The sequence below is a fragment of the Poromitra crassiceps genome, assembly GCF_964638095.1.
Source record: "Poromitra crassiceps genome assembly, chromosome: 23".
NCBI lineage: Eukaryota > Metazoa > Chordata > Actinopteri > Beryciformes > Melamphaidae > Poromitra > Poromitra crassiceps.
In genome coordinates this window covers 9267944-9282134 of record NC_139639.1, presented here as the reverse complement: position 1 = coordinate 9282134, position 14191 = coordinate 9267944, and the positions used below count along the sequence as shown (strand labels likewise).

At 47.1% G+C, this 14191-nt stretch overlaps 1 protein-coding gene across 1 annotated transcript in view; it reads left to right on the top strand.

Moving 5' to 3' along the window:
- The window catches only part of myo10 (myosin X), a 161661-nt gene that overhangs the window by 47058 nt on the left and 100412 nt on the right, over positions 1 to 14191 (top strand). The window contains exon 2 of the mRNA XM_083659343.1: positions 7648 to 7746. Within this exon, the coding sequence (XP_083515469.1) occupies positions 7648 to 7746 (99 nt within the window). The remainder of the gene's footprint in view (positions 1 to 7647; positions 7747 to 14191) is intronic.

The following is a 14191-nucleotide window of genomic DNA, read 5'->3' as shown; positions in this document are numbered from 1 at the left end:
TGCTTTCTTTCTGTTCGGGTGCCTCTCACAGATACCTGCTTTCTTTGTGTTCGGGTGCCTCTCACAGATACCTGCTTTCTTTCTGTTCGGGTGCCTCTCACAGATACCTGCTTTCTTTGTGTTCGGGTGCCTCTCACAGATACCTGCTTTCTTTGTGTTCGGGTGCCTCTCACAGATACCTGCTTTCTTTGTGTTCGGGTGCCTCTCACAGATACCTGCTTTCTTTGTGTTCGGGTGCCTCTCACAGATACCTGCTTTCTTTGTGTTCGGGTGCCTCTCACAGATACCTGCTTTCTTTGTGTTCGGGTGCCTCTCACAGATACCTGCTTTCTTTCTGTTCGGGTGCCTCTCACAGATACCTGCTTTCTTTGTGTTCGGGTGCCTCTCACAGATACCTGCTTTCTTTGTGTTCGGGTGCCTCTCACAGATACCTGCTTTCTTTCTGTTCGGGTGCCTCTCACAGATACCTGCTTTCTTTGTGTTCGGGTGCCTCTCACAGATACCTGCTTTCTTTGTGTTCGGGTGCCTCTCACAGATACCTGCTTTCTTTCTGTTCGGGTGCCTCTCACAGATACCTGCTTTCTTTGTGTTCGGGTGCCTCTCACAGATACCTGCTTTCTTTGTGTTCGGGTGCCTCTCACAGATACCTGCTTTCTTTGTGTTCGGGTGCCTCTCACAGATACCTGCTTTCTTTGTGTTCGGGTGCCTCTCACAGATACCTGCTTTCTTTGTGTTCGGGTGCCTCTCACAGATACCTGCTTTCTTTGTGTTCGGGTGCCTCTCACAGATACCTGCTTTCTTTGTGTTCGGGTGCCTCTCACAGTACCTGCTTTCTTTCTGTTCGGGTGCCTCTCACAGATACCTGCTTTCTTTGTGTTCGGGTGCCTCTCACAGATACCTGCTTTCTTTGTGTTCGGGTGCCTCTCACAGATACCTGCTTTCTTTGTGTTCGGGTGCCTCTCACAGATACCTGCTTTCTTTGTGTTCGGGTGCCTCTCACAGATACCTGCTTTCTTTGTGTTCGGGTGCCTCTCACAGATACCTGCTTTCTTTGTGTTCGGGTGCCTCTCACAGATACCTGCTTTCTTTGTGTTCGGGTGCCTCTCACAGTACCTGCTTTCTTTCTGTTCGGGTGCCTCTCACAGATACCTGCTTTCTTTGTGTTCGGGTGCCTCTCACAGATACCTGCTTTCTTTCTGTTCGGGTGCCTCTCACAGATACCTGCTTTCTTTCTGTTCGGGTGCCTCTCACAGATACCTGCTTTCTTTGTGTTCGGGTGCCTCTCACAGATACCTGCTTTCTTTGTGTTCGGGTGCCTCTCACAGATACCTGCTTTCTTTGTGTTCGGGTGCCTCTCACAGTACCTGCTTTCTTTCTGTTCGGGTGCCTCTCACAGATACCTGCTTTCTTTGTGTTCGGGTGCCTCTCACAGATACCTGCTTTCTTTGTGTTCGGGTGCCTGTCACAGATACCTGCTTTCTTTGTGTTCGGGTGCCTCTCACAGATACCTGCTTTCTTTGTGTTCGGGTGCCTCTCACAGTACCTGCTTTCTTTCTGTTCGGGTGCCTCTCACAGATACCTGCTTTCTTTGTGTTCGGGTGCCTCTCACAGATACCTGCTTTCTTTGTGTTCGGGTGCCTCTCACAGTACCTGCTTTCTTTCTGTTCGGGTGCCTCTCACATATACCTGCTGGGTGCCTCTCACAGATACCTGCTGGGTGCCTCTCACAGATACCTGCTTTTCATCTGTCAGCGGCGATACGTTCCCTGATACATTTTTCTTTTCATCTGAACGTACAAATGAGAGATCTTTGATGTCTGCCTTCAGCCAATCAGCAGTGATGATGAATGAGGGGAGAAGGAGAGAGGGGGGGGAGGAGGCTATTCAAAGGCTTCTGGCACAGAGCCAGAGTTTTGAAATGGGCTAGTAGCTCGGAGTGTGTGTGTGTGTGTGTGTGTGTGTGTGTGTGTGTGTGTGTCTGTGTGTCTGTGTGTCTGTGGGGGGACCCTAAAAAAGAAGGATAAGACATCACTCACTTCACAATGTGATATTAGAAATAAAGGCTAAATAAAAATTAATTAATTAATGTGATGTGTTAGTTGTTCATCGATCTACTAGCCTCTTCATTTTGCTCTCAGAGTGCACCAGATTCATGCATTTTACTTTTAAATGTACAACATGTCTTTGTCCAGGGGGGGCTACTGACCACTTTGGACCACCATCACTTTGGACCGTGAAGGCCTGTGGTCTTCTCCTTCTTCTTTTAGGCTCCTTGCCTTGGGCTGTGACCCCCCCCCCCCCCCCGGCAGAGGAGGGTATATAAGGAGGAGGGGAGGGCAGGACAAGAGACTGTGTCTCTGTCGGATGTGTCTTTTCTCTCCCTCAGCAGCGTGGAGAGAGAGGGCAGACGGCACACGCTGCCCACAAAGAGCATGGCGGATAGGCGGGGGGGGGGGGGTTAATACGCTTTAATAGCAGGGGGAGGGGAGGGGGGTTAATACGCTAGCATTAGCATAGCAGGATGTGCTGGAAGGCCTGGCTGCTCTCTGGTGGTCAAAGAGGCTTGAAAGTGTGCCGATGGCCTCTCCTTTTGCTCCTAGAAGGGAAGAGCGACTCCTTCTATGTTTCTGTATGCGGCCCATAGTCTCGCTAGCCAGCCTCTCTTCCTTTCTGTCAGAGAGTCTGGCGCTGTGGAAACAGGCAACAGGGATCAGCCCGCCCCTGCTCTAAAGCTGCTCTCCCATTCGAGCGGCTGTTTCGGTGGCAGCAGGATATCCGCTCCCCCGCTTGCAAGCTCTGTCACGCTCTGTTCATTGGCTCCGACCATGTCAATCAGCTCCCATGTGTGTCGCTGTAATGCTCCCGCCGAACGCTAACTAGCTAGCGTAGAAAGCTAACGGCAGAAACCTACAGGCTAACTCGTTGCTACACGCTGAAAATGGCAAGTTTTGAAGAAAATTTGGATTGTGCAATAAAGAAGGCCTGCTCGGCACAAGTTCCACCCCGAAACTATTTTCCAAGGGCACTAACGCTAAGCACCGCCCAAGACGAGAATGATTGGTTTACCCAAACAGAGCAATCCCACAATGGAAACCTGCGACGCCAGACTCTCTGACGGAAAGGAAGAGAGGCTGGCTAGCGAGACTATGCGGCCCACAACCAAAAAGCTTTGGCCACCCCTGCTGCTGTAAACAGCACACGCCTCCTCTTTGTGCGCGTCACAATGGACCACCTCCCTTTGTGCTGTCATGATGGACTGTTAGCTTCTCTTTGTGCTGTCATGATGGACTGTTAGCTTCTCTTTGTGCTGTCATGATGGACTGTTAGCTTCTCTTTGTGCTGTCATGATGGACTGTTAGCTTCTCTTTGTGCTGTCATGATGGACTGTTAGCTTCTCTTTGTGGCATCACAAGAGCCAAATGTCACATTAGAATGGAGCTTTGGTCCCAGTGTGTAGTACTCCAGTGTATAGTCCTCTAGTGTGTAGTCCTCTAGTGTGTAGTCCTCTAGTGCAGTGGTTCCCAACCTTTTTTGTCTTATGTACCCCTTGAGCTGTTTTTCCATGACAATAGTACCCCTCACTCATGTGTGTTGATGATTACATACAAGTAAATCTATACAGAATATGTTTCACTGAACTGCCGGTGTTTGGGCTTTTTAGTTGTTTTTTTGCCATTATCAGTAGCAGAACAGTGTAGCAGTTGACACTTGCCAGCAGAACTAGTTGCGGCACACACATCACATTTTAACAATGGGCTTATGAAATGACTTGGAATATATATATATTTATTTATCATTTTGGAGGTAAATTGTATTCCCCAATCATTCCAAGTACCCCCTGCAAGCTGCTCAAGTACCCCTAGGGGTACACGTACCCCTGGTTGGGAATCACTGCTCTAGTGTGTACTACTCCAGTATGTAGTACTCCAGTCCCTGGACTCCTTTTCAGGACTTGTGACTGGACTTGGACTTGGAGCACTGATGACAGGGCAGTGTGTTCCCCCTATGGATTCATGCTCATGTTCAGTAACTCTGGAGTCGGACTCAGGGAATGGAGAGTTGAATGGAGAGTTGAATGGGGAGTTGAATGGAGAGTTGAATGGAGAGTTGAATGGGGAGTTGAATGGAGAGTTGAATGGGGAGTTGAATGGAGAGTTGAATGGGGAGTTGAATGGAGAGTTGAATGGGGAGTTGAATGGAGAGTTGGATGGGGAGTTGAATGGGGAGTTGAATGGGGAGTTGAATGGGGAGTTGAATGGGGAGTTGAATGGGGAGTTGAATTGAAAGTTGAATGGGGAGTTGAATGGAGAGTTGAATGGGGAGTTGAATGGGGAGTTGAATGGAGAGTTGCCTCAGACTCTTCTTTGGAGACTCAGACTTGGACTCTGACTTGAACATTGGGGACTCGAGACTTGACTTGGACTCAAGTTATAGTGACTTGACTACAACCCTGGTTGGTCCATATTTGTTTAATGTAATAATCCATAACATTTTTGTATCAATACATTTCCCTTTTGCTCCTCTATATGTGAAGCTATATCCAGTTCATAAAACTTTGAACCCTGTCAGTTATAAACAGCTGGTGTCTGGTCAGTCGCGCTTTCCTGGGGAAAAAAATCCTCACACAGGAAGTGATGCGTTTTACGTTTCCTGTTTGTTTGGAATAAACAGAAGAAGAAGAGCAGTCATAGCCACCATGACTGAACAGACAGAGAATAAACAGAAGAAGAAGAAGAGCTGTGGTGATCACATCATCATAGCCACCATGACTGAACAGACAGAGAGAAGAGAAACTCAAACGACATCAACAGAACATCCAAGCTCCGCCCACCCTGTTTGATTGGCAGGTGACTTCTGGGCTCAGAATGTTGACATTCAGGCCAATAAAAAGAAGGAAAAGCATATTGAGTTGGTATGACATAGCCCACGCTCTCAGAAAAAGATTTCTATGATCAAAAGATGAGTTTGTGTTTCATGGCTTGTGCTGTGCGTGGGGTTGATCTCTCTCCCCGGGACGTCCCGGCCGGGACCTTTTGAAACGTGTGCTTTGCCTCTTCAGAGAGGGTTTAAAACAACACACAGCCCCCATTCATCTACTGCTGACACGGCAGACCTGACATTTAGGTCGAGTGTGTGTGTGTGTGTGTGTGTGTGTGTGTGTTTCTAGGACGGGCGAGCCAGACCCCCTCTTTCCCTCTCTGTCCATCCCCCTTTTCCCAGCCAAGTAACCCCCCCCCCCTCCCTCCCCCCGAGGCCAGACTAGGATGACTGTGTCAGAATTGGGGCGTCAGGGTCAAAGGTCGTTCATATGCCCGGTTCAGAAAGCAGCAGCCAGTCTATTGCACAAAAATGCAGCGTTTGTTTTTCCCATTAGCATTAGCCTGTCACGCTAATGAACACTGGCACATGTGGCTATGCGTTTAAGAAGCCCAGGGCCCCTGCACTCTTTTTCAGCTTGGTCATATTTCACAAAGGGGAGGAGCTTAGCAAACCAGGGTTGATCTCAATTCTGATCTTGATCTCTCATTCCTTCTGTGTGTGTGTGTGTGTGTGTGTGTGTGTGTGTGTGTGTGTGTGTGTGTGTGTGTGTGTGTGTGTGTGTGCACCCTACAATAACAAGGAACCTTCAAACTTCATGAAGGAGGTCAGAAAGCACTATACATATATTATTTCAGGTTCTTGGTTATTAACTGTATTAGCTTTTTTCGTCTTCTTCTTTCTTTTTTATATAATGTTTTTATATAATGTCCTAAATTTTCCAAATGCGGTGCTAATTCTACACAAACAGTAGGCTGTAGGCTGCGGAAACGGGTTATTGTGATGAAATCTCCAGCTGTTAGCCGGGGGAAATGCTGTAGCCACTAGCCAGTCAAAGCAGTAAATCCAGCAGGTAGACAGGTGTGTTCTGAGGAGAAGCAGGTAGACAGGTGTGTTCTGAGGAGAAGCAGGTCAGCAGGTAGACAGGTGTGTTCTGAGGAGAAGCAGGTCAGCAGGTAGACAGGTGTGTTCTGAGGAGAAGCAGGTAGACAGGTGTGTTCTGAGGAGACAGCAGGTCAGCAGGTAGACAGGTGTGTTCTGAGGAGAAGCAGGTCAGCAGGTAGACAGGTGTGTTCTGAGGAGAAGCAGGTAGACAGGTGTGTTCTGAGGAGAAGCAGGTAGACAGGTGTGTTCTGAGGAGAAGCAGGTCAGCAGGTAGACAGGTGTGTTCTGAGGAGAAGCAGGTCAGCAGGTAGACAGGTGTGTTCTGAGGAGAAGCAGGTAGACAGGTGTGTTCTGAGGAGAAGCAGGTAGACAGGTGTGTTCTGAGGAGAAGCAGGTCAGCAGGTAGACAGGTGTGTTCTGAGGAGAAGCAGGTAGACAGGTGTGTTCTGAGGAGAAGCAGGTAGACAGGTGTGTTCTGAGGAGAAGCAGGTCAGCAGGTAGACAGGTGTGTTCTGAGGAGAAGCAGGTCAGCAGGTAGACAGGTGTGTTCTGAGGAGAAGCAGGTAGACAGGTGTGTTCTGAGGAGAAGCAGGTCAGCAGGTAGACAGGTGTGTTCTGAGGAGAAGCAGGTAGACAGGTGTGTTCTGAGGAGAAGCAGGTAGACAGGTGTGTTCTGAGGAGAAGCAGGTCAGCAGGTAGACAGGTGTGTTCTGAGGAGAAGCAGGTCAGCAGGTAGACAGGTGTGTTCTGAGGAGGAAGGTCTGATGCTTCAGACACAGTCACTAAAGCGCCTCACTAAACATGCAACTTTACAAGCCTCTGGAGAGCGCCGGGGTCCGCAGACCGAAACCCAACACCGCAATACACTTCCTGTGTTCCCGACAGCTGTGACCCTATTGGCCGGAGAAAGGTTTATGCCATGTGACGCCATGGCAACACCATAGGGAGGTGAATGCAGCTGCCTGTCAGAAAGTAATCAGTCGGTGGGCGTGACAGGAGTGAAGTGATTTGATCATGTGATGATGATGAGGAGGAGGAGGAGGAGGGGGCGTGACAGGAGTGAAGTGATTTGATCATGTGATGAGGAGGAGGAGGAGGAGGGGGCGTGACAGGAGTGAAGTGATTTGATCATGTGATGATGAGGAGGAGGAGGGGGCGTGACAGGAGTGAAGTGATTTGATCATGTGATGATGATGATGTGGAGGAGGGGGCGTGACAGGAGTGAAGTGATTTGATCATGTGATGATGATGATGTGGAGGAGGGGGCGTGACAGGAGTGAAGTGATTTGATCATGTGATGAGGAGGAGGAGGAGGAGGGGGCGCTTTATGTGTTTTCCATGTAAAGCATCAAACAACATAGAAACTTTCTCAGCTTTGGCACAAATGTAAAGTGGTAGAATGAAGTGGCCATTTCTGCTTTGGTATCAGACATAATTTACCATTATGTCATGTCACATGTCATGTACTTCATAAGAGTTGTAATTGTAAAGTTGTAAATCACTGAAATGTGTCTGGCTTTCAAATACTTTTAGGTGATTTATGCCTTTGTGTATTGTGCTGGTATGGTAAAAACTGCCTGTTTTGGCATGGTATTTTCCTTTGTATTTTTGCTGTTTTTCTTGATGTCAGACTGTCGGTCTGGATTGACGTATAATTCTTCAGTAAGTGGATTGTCACCAGTACCTGTTGGGTGACTGACCGTGTTCTTGTTCTTCTGTCTCCAGGGTGCGCGGGTCTGGCTACGGGAGGATGAGCAGTACCTGCCCAGCACCGTGTCCACTTGCTCTGGAGGAGTTGTGGTCTTTGCCACAGACTACGGCCAGGTAAGAAGAACCACTCAACGTCCCACCACATCTCATGTGTCTGCCCTGCTCTGCCTACCTCTCCACTGTCCCTCTCACCAGCCATCATTCAGGTTTTGCGCAAATTCTAAGCATTTTGAAAAGTCGTCAATCTTAAAATGTGAAACAGGTGCGTTTCTATGAAGTAGTTTGTATGTGGGGTGAGACAAGAGCTTTACAATGCTTACTCGCCACAGGAGAAGTCATAATTATGATGTCATGCAATCTGCTGGTGGCCATTTTTCTTTCTTAAATGACAACTTCTTCACCGAAAAACATCAAGTCATCAATCTTTTCTAATGCGATGGTTCAAAATGTACATGAAAATGAGGTTGATGGAAACACAGCTACTGTCTGAATGAAGGAAAGACACAGAGGGAAGTGTACTGCCCATCTCCTGTCTTTCCCCAACTTCTTCTGAAGGGCTGACAGATCTTTTTGTAAAGCTTAACTGAGCCCGGGCTTAAAGAGGTCTACTCATAATGTGGGATCAGCTGAAGACTGGCTAAATCCTCTCTAGACCCCATCTGGTTCTTCTTCTCCATTACCTCTTTGATCCACATGTTGTCCAAACACGGGATCTTGAGGGGGTTAAAGGTCAGACGCTATAGGGGTCAAAGTGGACTTTACATGTGTTTTGGCTTCATCATCATTTAAAACAAGGCATCCTGTCAAAAACATGGCTGAAATGATAAGTTTCATTGAATTCTATTGATGTTTCTTCGATGCAGGCAGGGTGTCAGACTACTACTACTGTACTACTACTACAAAGAGATCAGACTATAGTGTCATGAAGGCCCTCTGTGCCACCTGAAGTGTGGATCTTCACACGGCAGAGATCTTTGCTGCTGAAGCTTTGCTTTGACATCAAACGCTGGTGTGAGGATCACGAGCACTACAGAGGAGGCTACCAGCAGACACACACACACACACACACACACACACACACACACACACACGCAAACGCACACAGACACACACACACACACACACACACACACACACACACACACACACACACACACACACACACACACACACTTGCTTTGAGTTGTACTTCAGTTAACATAAGTCTGAGGGGATTTATTGGATAACTGTAGCTTTTGAACGACTCTAACTGCTCTACAAACTCTAAAGCCTGCAGCACAACATGTAGCCTATAATCAGGATGGAAAGTCTCTCGCTTAGTTTTTCAAGCCTGAGTTTCAATCATATTCTAGCTTCAGTCTGTCAAGCAGACAGACTGACCAACGCTGTCATAAAAACCTTTCATAAATATTGCATGCGCCTGACACTTTCTACAATAACATATTGCGATACTTTGCATTCATGTGATACGATATGTTGCCACACAAATATCGCAATGGATCCCCCCCCCCCCCTTCCTTCCTAGGTCACTCACTCTGGTTGGACGTGGGTCTGGGCGGGGTGGTAAAACACTAGCAGGAAGTAAAGCAGGTGTGACCAATACAATTCATGAGGGCCCTGGCATTGGAACACCTAAATGAAATGGAAACCATCTTTAATGGTATTCCTTACACCTGTTTTACCTCCTGCTTTACCAGTTCAAAACGGTTACTGTGAAATGCGTCTGTTAACTGAACATGTTAGATGATGCGTGTGTGTTAAGCCTGTTTTGGGTGCTGCTGGCTCTCTCTGTGGACAAAACAAATCCCAAGTTCAGTCACACTTTCTACCAAGACAGTGTCTATAATACGTTTATTATAATCATACTACACATTATAATGTCATTATGCATTACTGTATAAGTATAGTTATAATCATGCATCGACAGTTAGAATGTTTTAGAACATTATAAACACGTTACTTAAGCTTTTTAATGAGCAGTCATGTACAACTGTCTATGAATAATTGTAACTGGCATTATAATGTGTTATTATAAGTAGGGTTATAATGTCTTCTAGACACTGGCTTCACAGGAAGGTCTCGTTTTGTCTCATCTTGTTCCTGGAAACCGTCCCGGTTCTTTCTCACATTCTCATCTGATTCTTCATCTTCTGGGGCTGATGTCAGTGTTGAGTCCTGTCAGCTGATCTTCTGGGGCTGATGTCAGTGTTGAGTCCTGTCAGCTGATCTTCTGGGGCTGATGTCAGTGTTGAGTCCTGTCAGCTGTGTATCAGCAGGTCCCTGGACAACATGAAGAACATCTGTGAAGCGTTCAGACACGACCTGTCACTGCTCTCGCTCCAGATGGGAGGACAGCTTTTCAGAGGGGGGGAATAAAAGCAGCGTTGCTTTTGTCACGGCCAATCTCTTTAAAGCAGCTACGAGCAACTTTTTCGATTGTTATTAAACAGTATAAATTTAATATCAATGCATCACATCTTACCTCTAATAGTCGACGAGACCAAAGCCGTGTGTATCTGAGATTGCTCCCTTAGGTGATTATTAAGTCTATAGTCTGCCTAAACTCGCGCCAACAGGGGGCTCTCTAGAGCGACCGGACCGGGTAACCCGGAAGTGAAACAAGGAAGTGAAACAAGGAAGTGAAACGCAGCTGCCTTCCAACGCCGTTTGCGCTGCCTAGCAACATAACATAAACAATGTGAACGCCACGCATACTCGCGGGAACATCTCTCGTTATATTCTAACAGGTTTTTTGGAAGTTATTTTGTGGTTATGGCCGAAGTGGCTGCTGCAAACCGTTTCATTTCACTTCCTGATCTGCCCTGGCTACAGACACACTAACACTGGCCGATTCACTCGGGGTTCAAGCGAGACTACTCTGCGTTGCTCTCGTCGACTATTAGAGGTAAGATGTGATGCATTGATATTAAATTTATACTGTTTAATAACAATCGAAAAAGTTGCTCGTAGCTGCTTTAAGAGCTTCACACGTAGGAGCCTTCACACTTTTCTGCACGCTGTAAAGTACAATGTGATGAGTGTCACTGGAGAGCACAGCTTCTTCTGCCTCAAGCAGCAGGAGGACCAGGCTGAGAGGCTGAGCAGAGGCTGGCCTAGAGCAGTGAGTCTCAACGTGGGAGGACCACCGGGTGGTCCTTGAGGAGGTTCCAGGGGATCACCAGCAAATCCACCAATTGTTAAACTTCAGCATTATTTCATTTACAAGAATAAGTCAACACAATTACAACAACAATTCATTTAGATGAAGTGTCTCCAGCCTCGGAGCTGCTGGAGGAGCAGTGTTTGATATCCAAACTCCCTCAGGAAACACAAACATGTCTGGCCGCTCTGCAGATTACAGCTTCTCCCCTGGTCCCCTCTGTCAGGTCCAGCTCAGTCAGAGCTTCTCACCTAGGCTCCTCTGACAGGTCCAGCTCAGTCAGAGGAGCCTCATGGTGGACCAGGAACCCACTGAGTCTGACCCAGATCCAGTTGCCTGATCGAGACTGGTACTGAGATCACTGGAGGAGCACGTGCGTGTGTGTGTGTGCGTGTGCGTGTGTGTGTGTGTGTGTGTGTGTGTGTGTGTGTGTGTGTGCGCGTGCGCCCCTGCCTGCCAGCCGTATGTTGTGCGTAACCGGAGATGGACGTCACCTGTTCCGCTTCAGAACAGATGTTAGATAGTCAGCAGCACTATCCAATCACTGAAGCGCACAACCACAAGCCCCGCCCACTTCACCCAGTAAATAATACACTCTAAAGGCCTCTGATACACCTGTGTACATGTATGTGTGCATGTGTGTATAGTTTCTCCTCTCTCGATCAGGTTTCAGTGTTTTTGACGGGGCCAGACGCCCTCGTCTGAGCTGACTTGACCTGAGGCACAATGCAGGTGGAGATGAATGGTAACTCAATGAGCAGCTGGTGCTTTTGATGCTTTGCAGTGGGGGGGCGTGTACGTACTTACCTGTTCAGGTAAGCTCAGCTCTCAGTGTATCTGACACAGAGAGTGAGGGGCGAGGGGCACGGGGACGTCTCAGCTTTCCTTCTAATGCACATCATGAGGAGTTACATTCCAAACGCGGGCGGCCGCCGTTTGAAAAGTGTGACGACGCCAACTCTGACAAAGTGAGGCCGGAGAGTCAGAAGCCATTGTTAAATGTTATGGAGGCGGTTAGCTAAGTGACTCTTACTTAAAGTATAACTTACCCCCAAAACACTTTTTTTTCCAGCTTTTAACCACTATATATATGGCTTTGGGGGGTGGTATGTGAAGGATTCTGGTCCAAATCTCCACATTTGAGACCAATCTGTTACAATTTTACAAACCCCTATCATTTCAGCAGCATAAGTGCTAGGGCTGTGGCGATTCACTTATCTCCCGATTCGATACTATCACGATTCTTGGGTCCCGATTCGATTTATATTGCGATTCTACGATTATTGCGATTCGATATTACGATTTATTGCGATTTTTGTTTATTTTTTTCTTTTATTTTTTCAGTTTGTTTGCTTTTTTACACTAGATTAGAACATGGGAAAAGTTGAATCATACACTAGAGACTGTATATTATATATCATGAGTAGGGCTGGGCGATATAGTTAAAAACAGGGGCGGACTGGGATCATAATTCATGCCGGGCATTAGATACCAAGCAGGCCAGGCCGATATGGGCCGACGCGCGTGAAATTTGGGCCGTTTGAAGCCCAATTTGGGCCGTTTGAAGCCAGATTTGGGCCGTTTGAAGTCCAATTTTACAATGAGATGCACCCACTTTAACCCTGAAGTGTAATTATTATTTCAGACTAACTAATAAAGTAATAAAACCACTAGTAAACCAGTAGGCAGCGCCTGGCCTGCTGTTCAGTGAGTGGCCTGACTGCAAGCACCAAAATATTTTTTTTTTTTTTTTTTTTTTTTTTTTTTGCGATTATCGATTCTGGAATAAAAGATCGATCCAAAAAATGGTGACATTAAAAATCGCGATACTTAGGTGAATCGATTTTTTCCCCCACCCCTAATAAGTGCCCTCTATGGGTCCAAACCTGCTTTTTTTTGTGCCCTCAAATGAATGGGCGATTTGGTACATTGTGACGTCACGGTGGTATTTGCGCATGCCCCACTCGTGAAAAAAAAAAAAAATCCGGACGAAACAGGCTCGAGCCAACTACGTTATCTTTAGAGCAGCGCAGTAAATACAATATTCCTGGAATGCGAGTTTAACTAAACGGTTACATGTCCTCTGCATTCTACAACAAATAAAGACATTACGATTTGTTTTGTATCTTACATACCAAGTTATGATAGTTTATTCTGCCAGGGTACAGAAGGGAGTATAGGCGGCCATCTTGCCTGCAGAGTTTTCAAATCAAGTAGAATACCGTTTTGCAAGAAATCTGGGGGGGCCAGTCCCCCTTTAACGTACCTCGCTGTGCCTTAAAGGGATACGCCAACATGTGCCATTTTCCATATAGCCCATAGTAAAAGTAGAATCTGTAGATGCCTTTATCCTCACTGTGCGTGCAATAGAGAGACAAAGTGACCGCCTACTTCCTGCTTCAGCACTGTACAGTACCAGAGATTTTCATCCGCCATTTATTTTCCCATAGACGTCGTTTCGTAAAAATGCTTATAAAAATAGTTTGACTTTTTCAAAACCAAACGGTTCAGATATATTTAGAAACAGGAGAGACCACATAACATTTCCCCTGGCTGGAACCCCCTCAAGGGGTGGTGGTCCTCACGGGCCCACGTTAAGAACCACTGTTTTACATACTGCTTCTACTTACTGTGTGCTTACTGGCACAGAATAGGTGCCTATCAGCACCTTCAAACCAGTAACAGTGGTACCGGCTTTGGCCTCAAAAGTCCATATCTGTCAAACTGAACTCTGAACTCTGAAGCAGAATTCATGGTCGCGCATCAAAGCCGTCGCCGTACGCACCGAGGGGGCTGTGCCACAGCTGGCGAGACTGCCGCCATGGGTGACGTGCAGCTCCCCCAAAATGTGTCTGCAGCTAACATGAACAGTATAGTAACTACAGTATACTATAGAATAGTCTCTCCCCTCAGGCTACAAATATTACATTGAATCGCTGTGCTCCACGTAGTATATCAGCGTAAGAACTCTCATGGGTCTGGCGTTGAGATGAACTATAGAATAGATAAACAGGCGAGAGTGAAAGCTGACCAAGTACATGCACTAAATCCTCTCCTTGTGCTAACTTCTAGTGATTGAAATCCTAGTGAAATCACACCATTTGAGTATGTATGTCTAGCTGCCGCCGTGTGCCATCCTGAACGCCAGGCTACGATGAAGCATGTTCCTGGCTTGACTCGGTCGCTCAGTGTACAGCACGTTGCTCAGTGTACAGCACGTTGCTCAGTGTACAGCACGTTGCTGTGGAGAAGAACAGTGTACAGCACATTGCTCAGTGTACAGCACGTTGCTCAGTGTACAGCACGTTGCTGTGGATCAGTGTACAGCACGTTGCTCAGTGTACAGCACGTTGCTCAGTGTACAGCACGTTGCTCAGTGTGCAGCACGTTGCTCAGTGT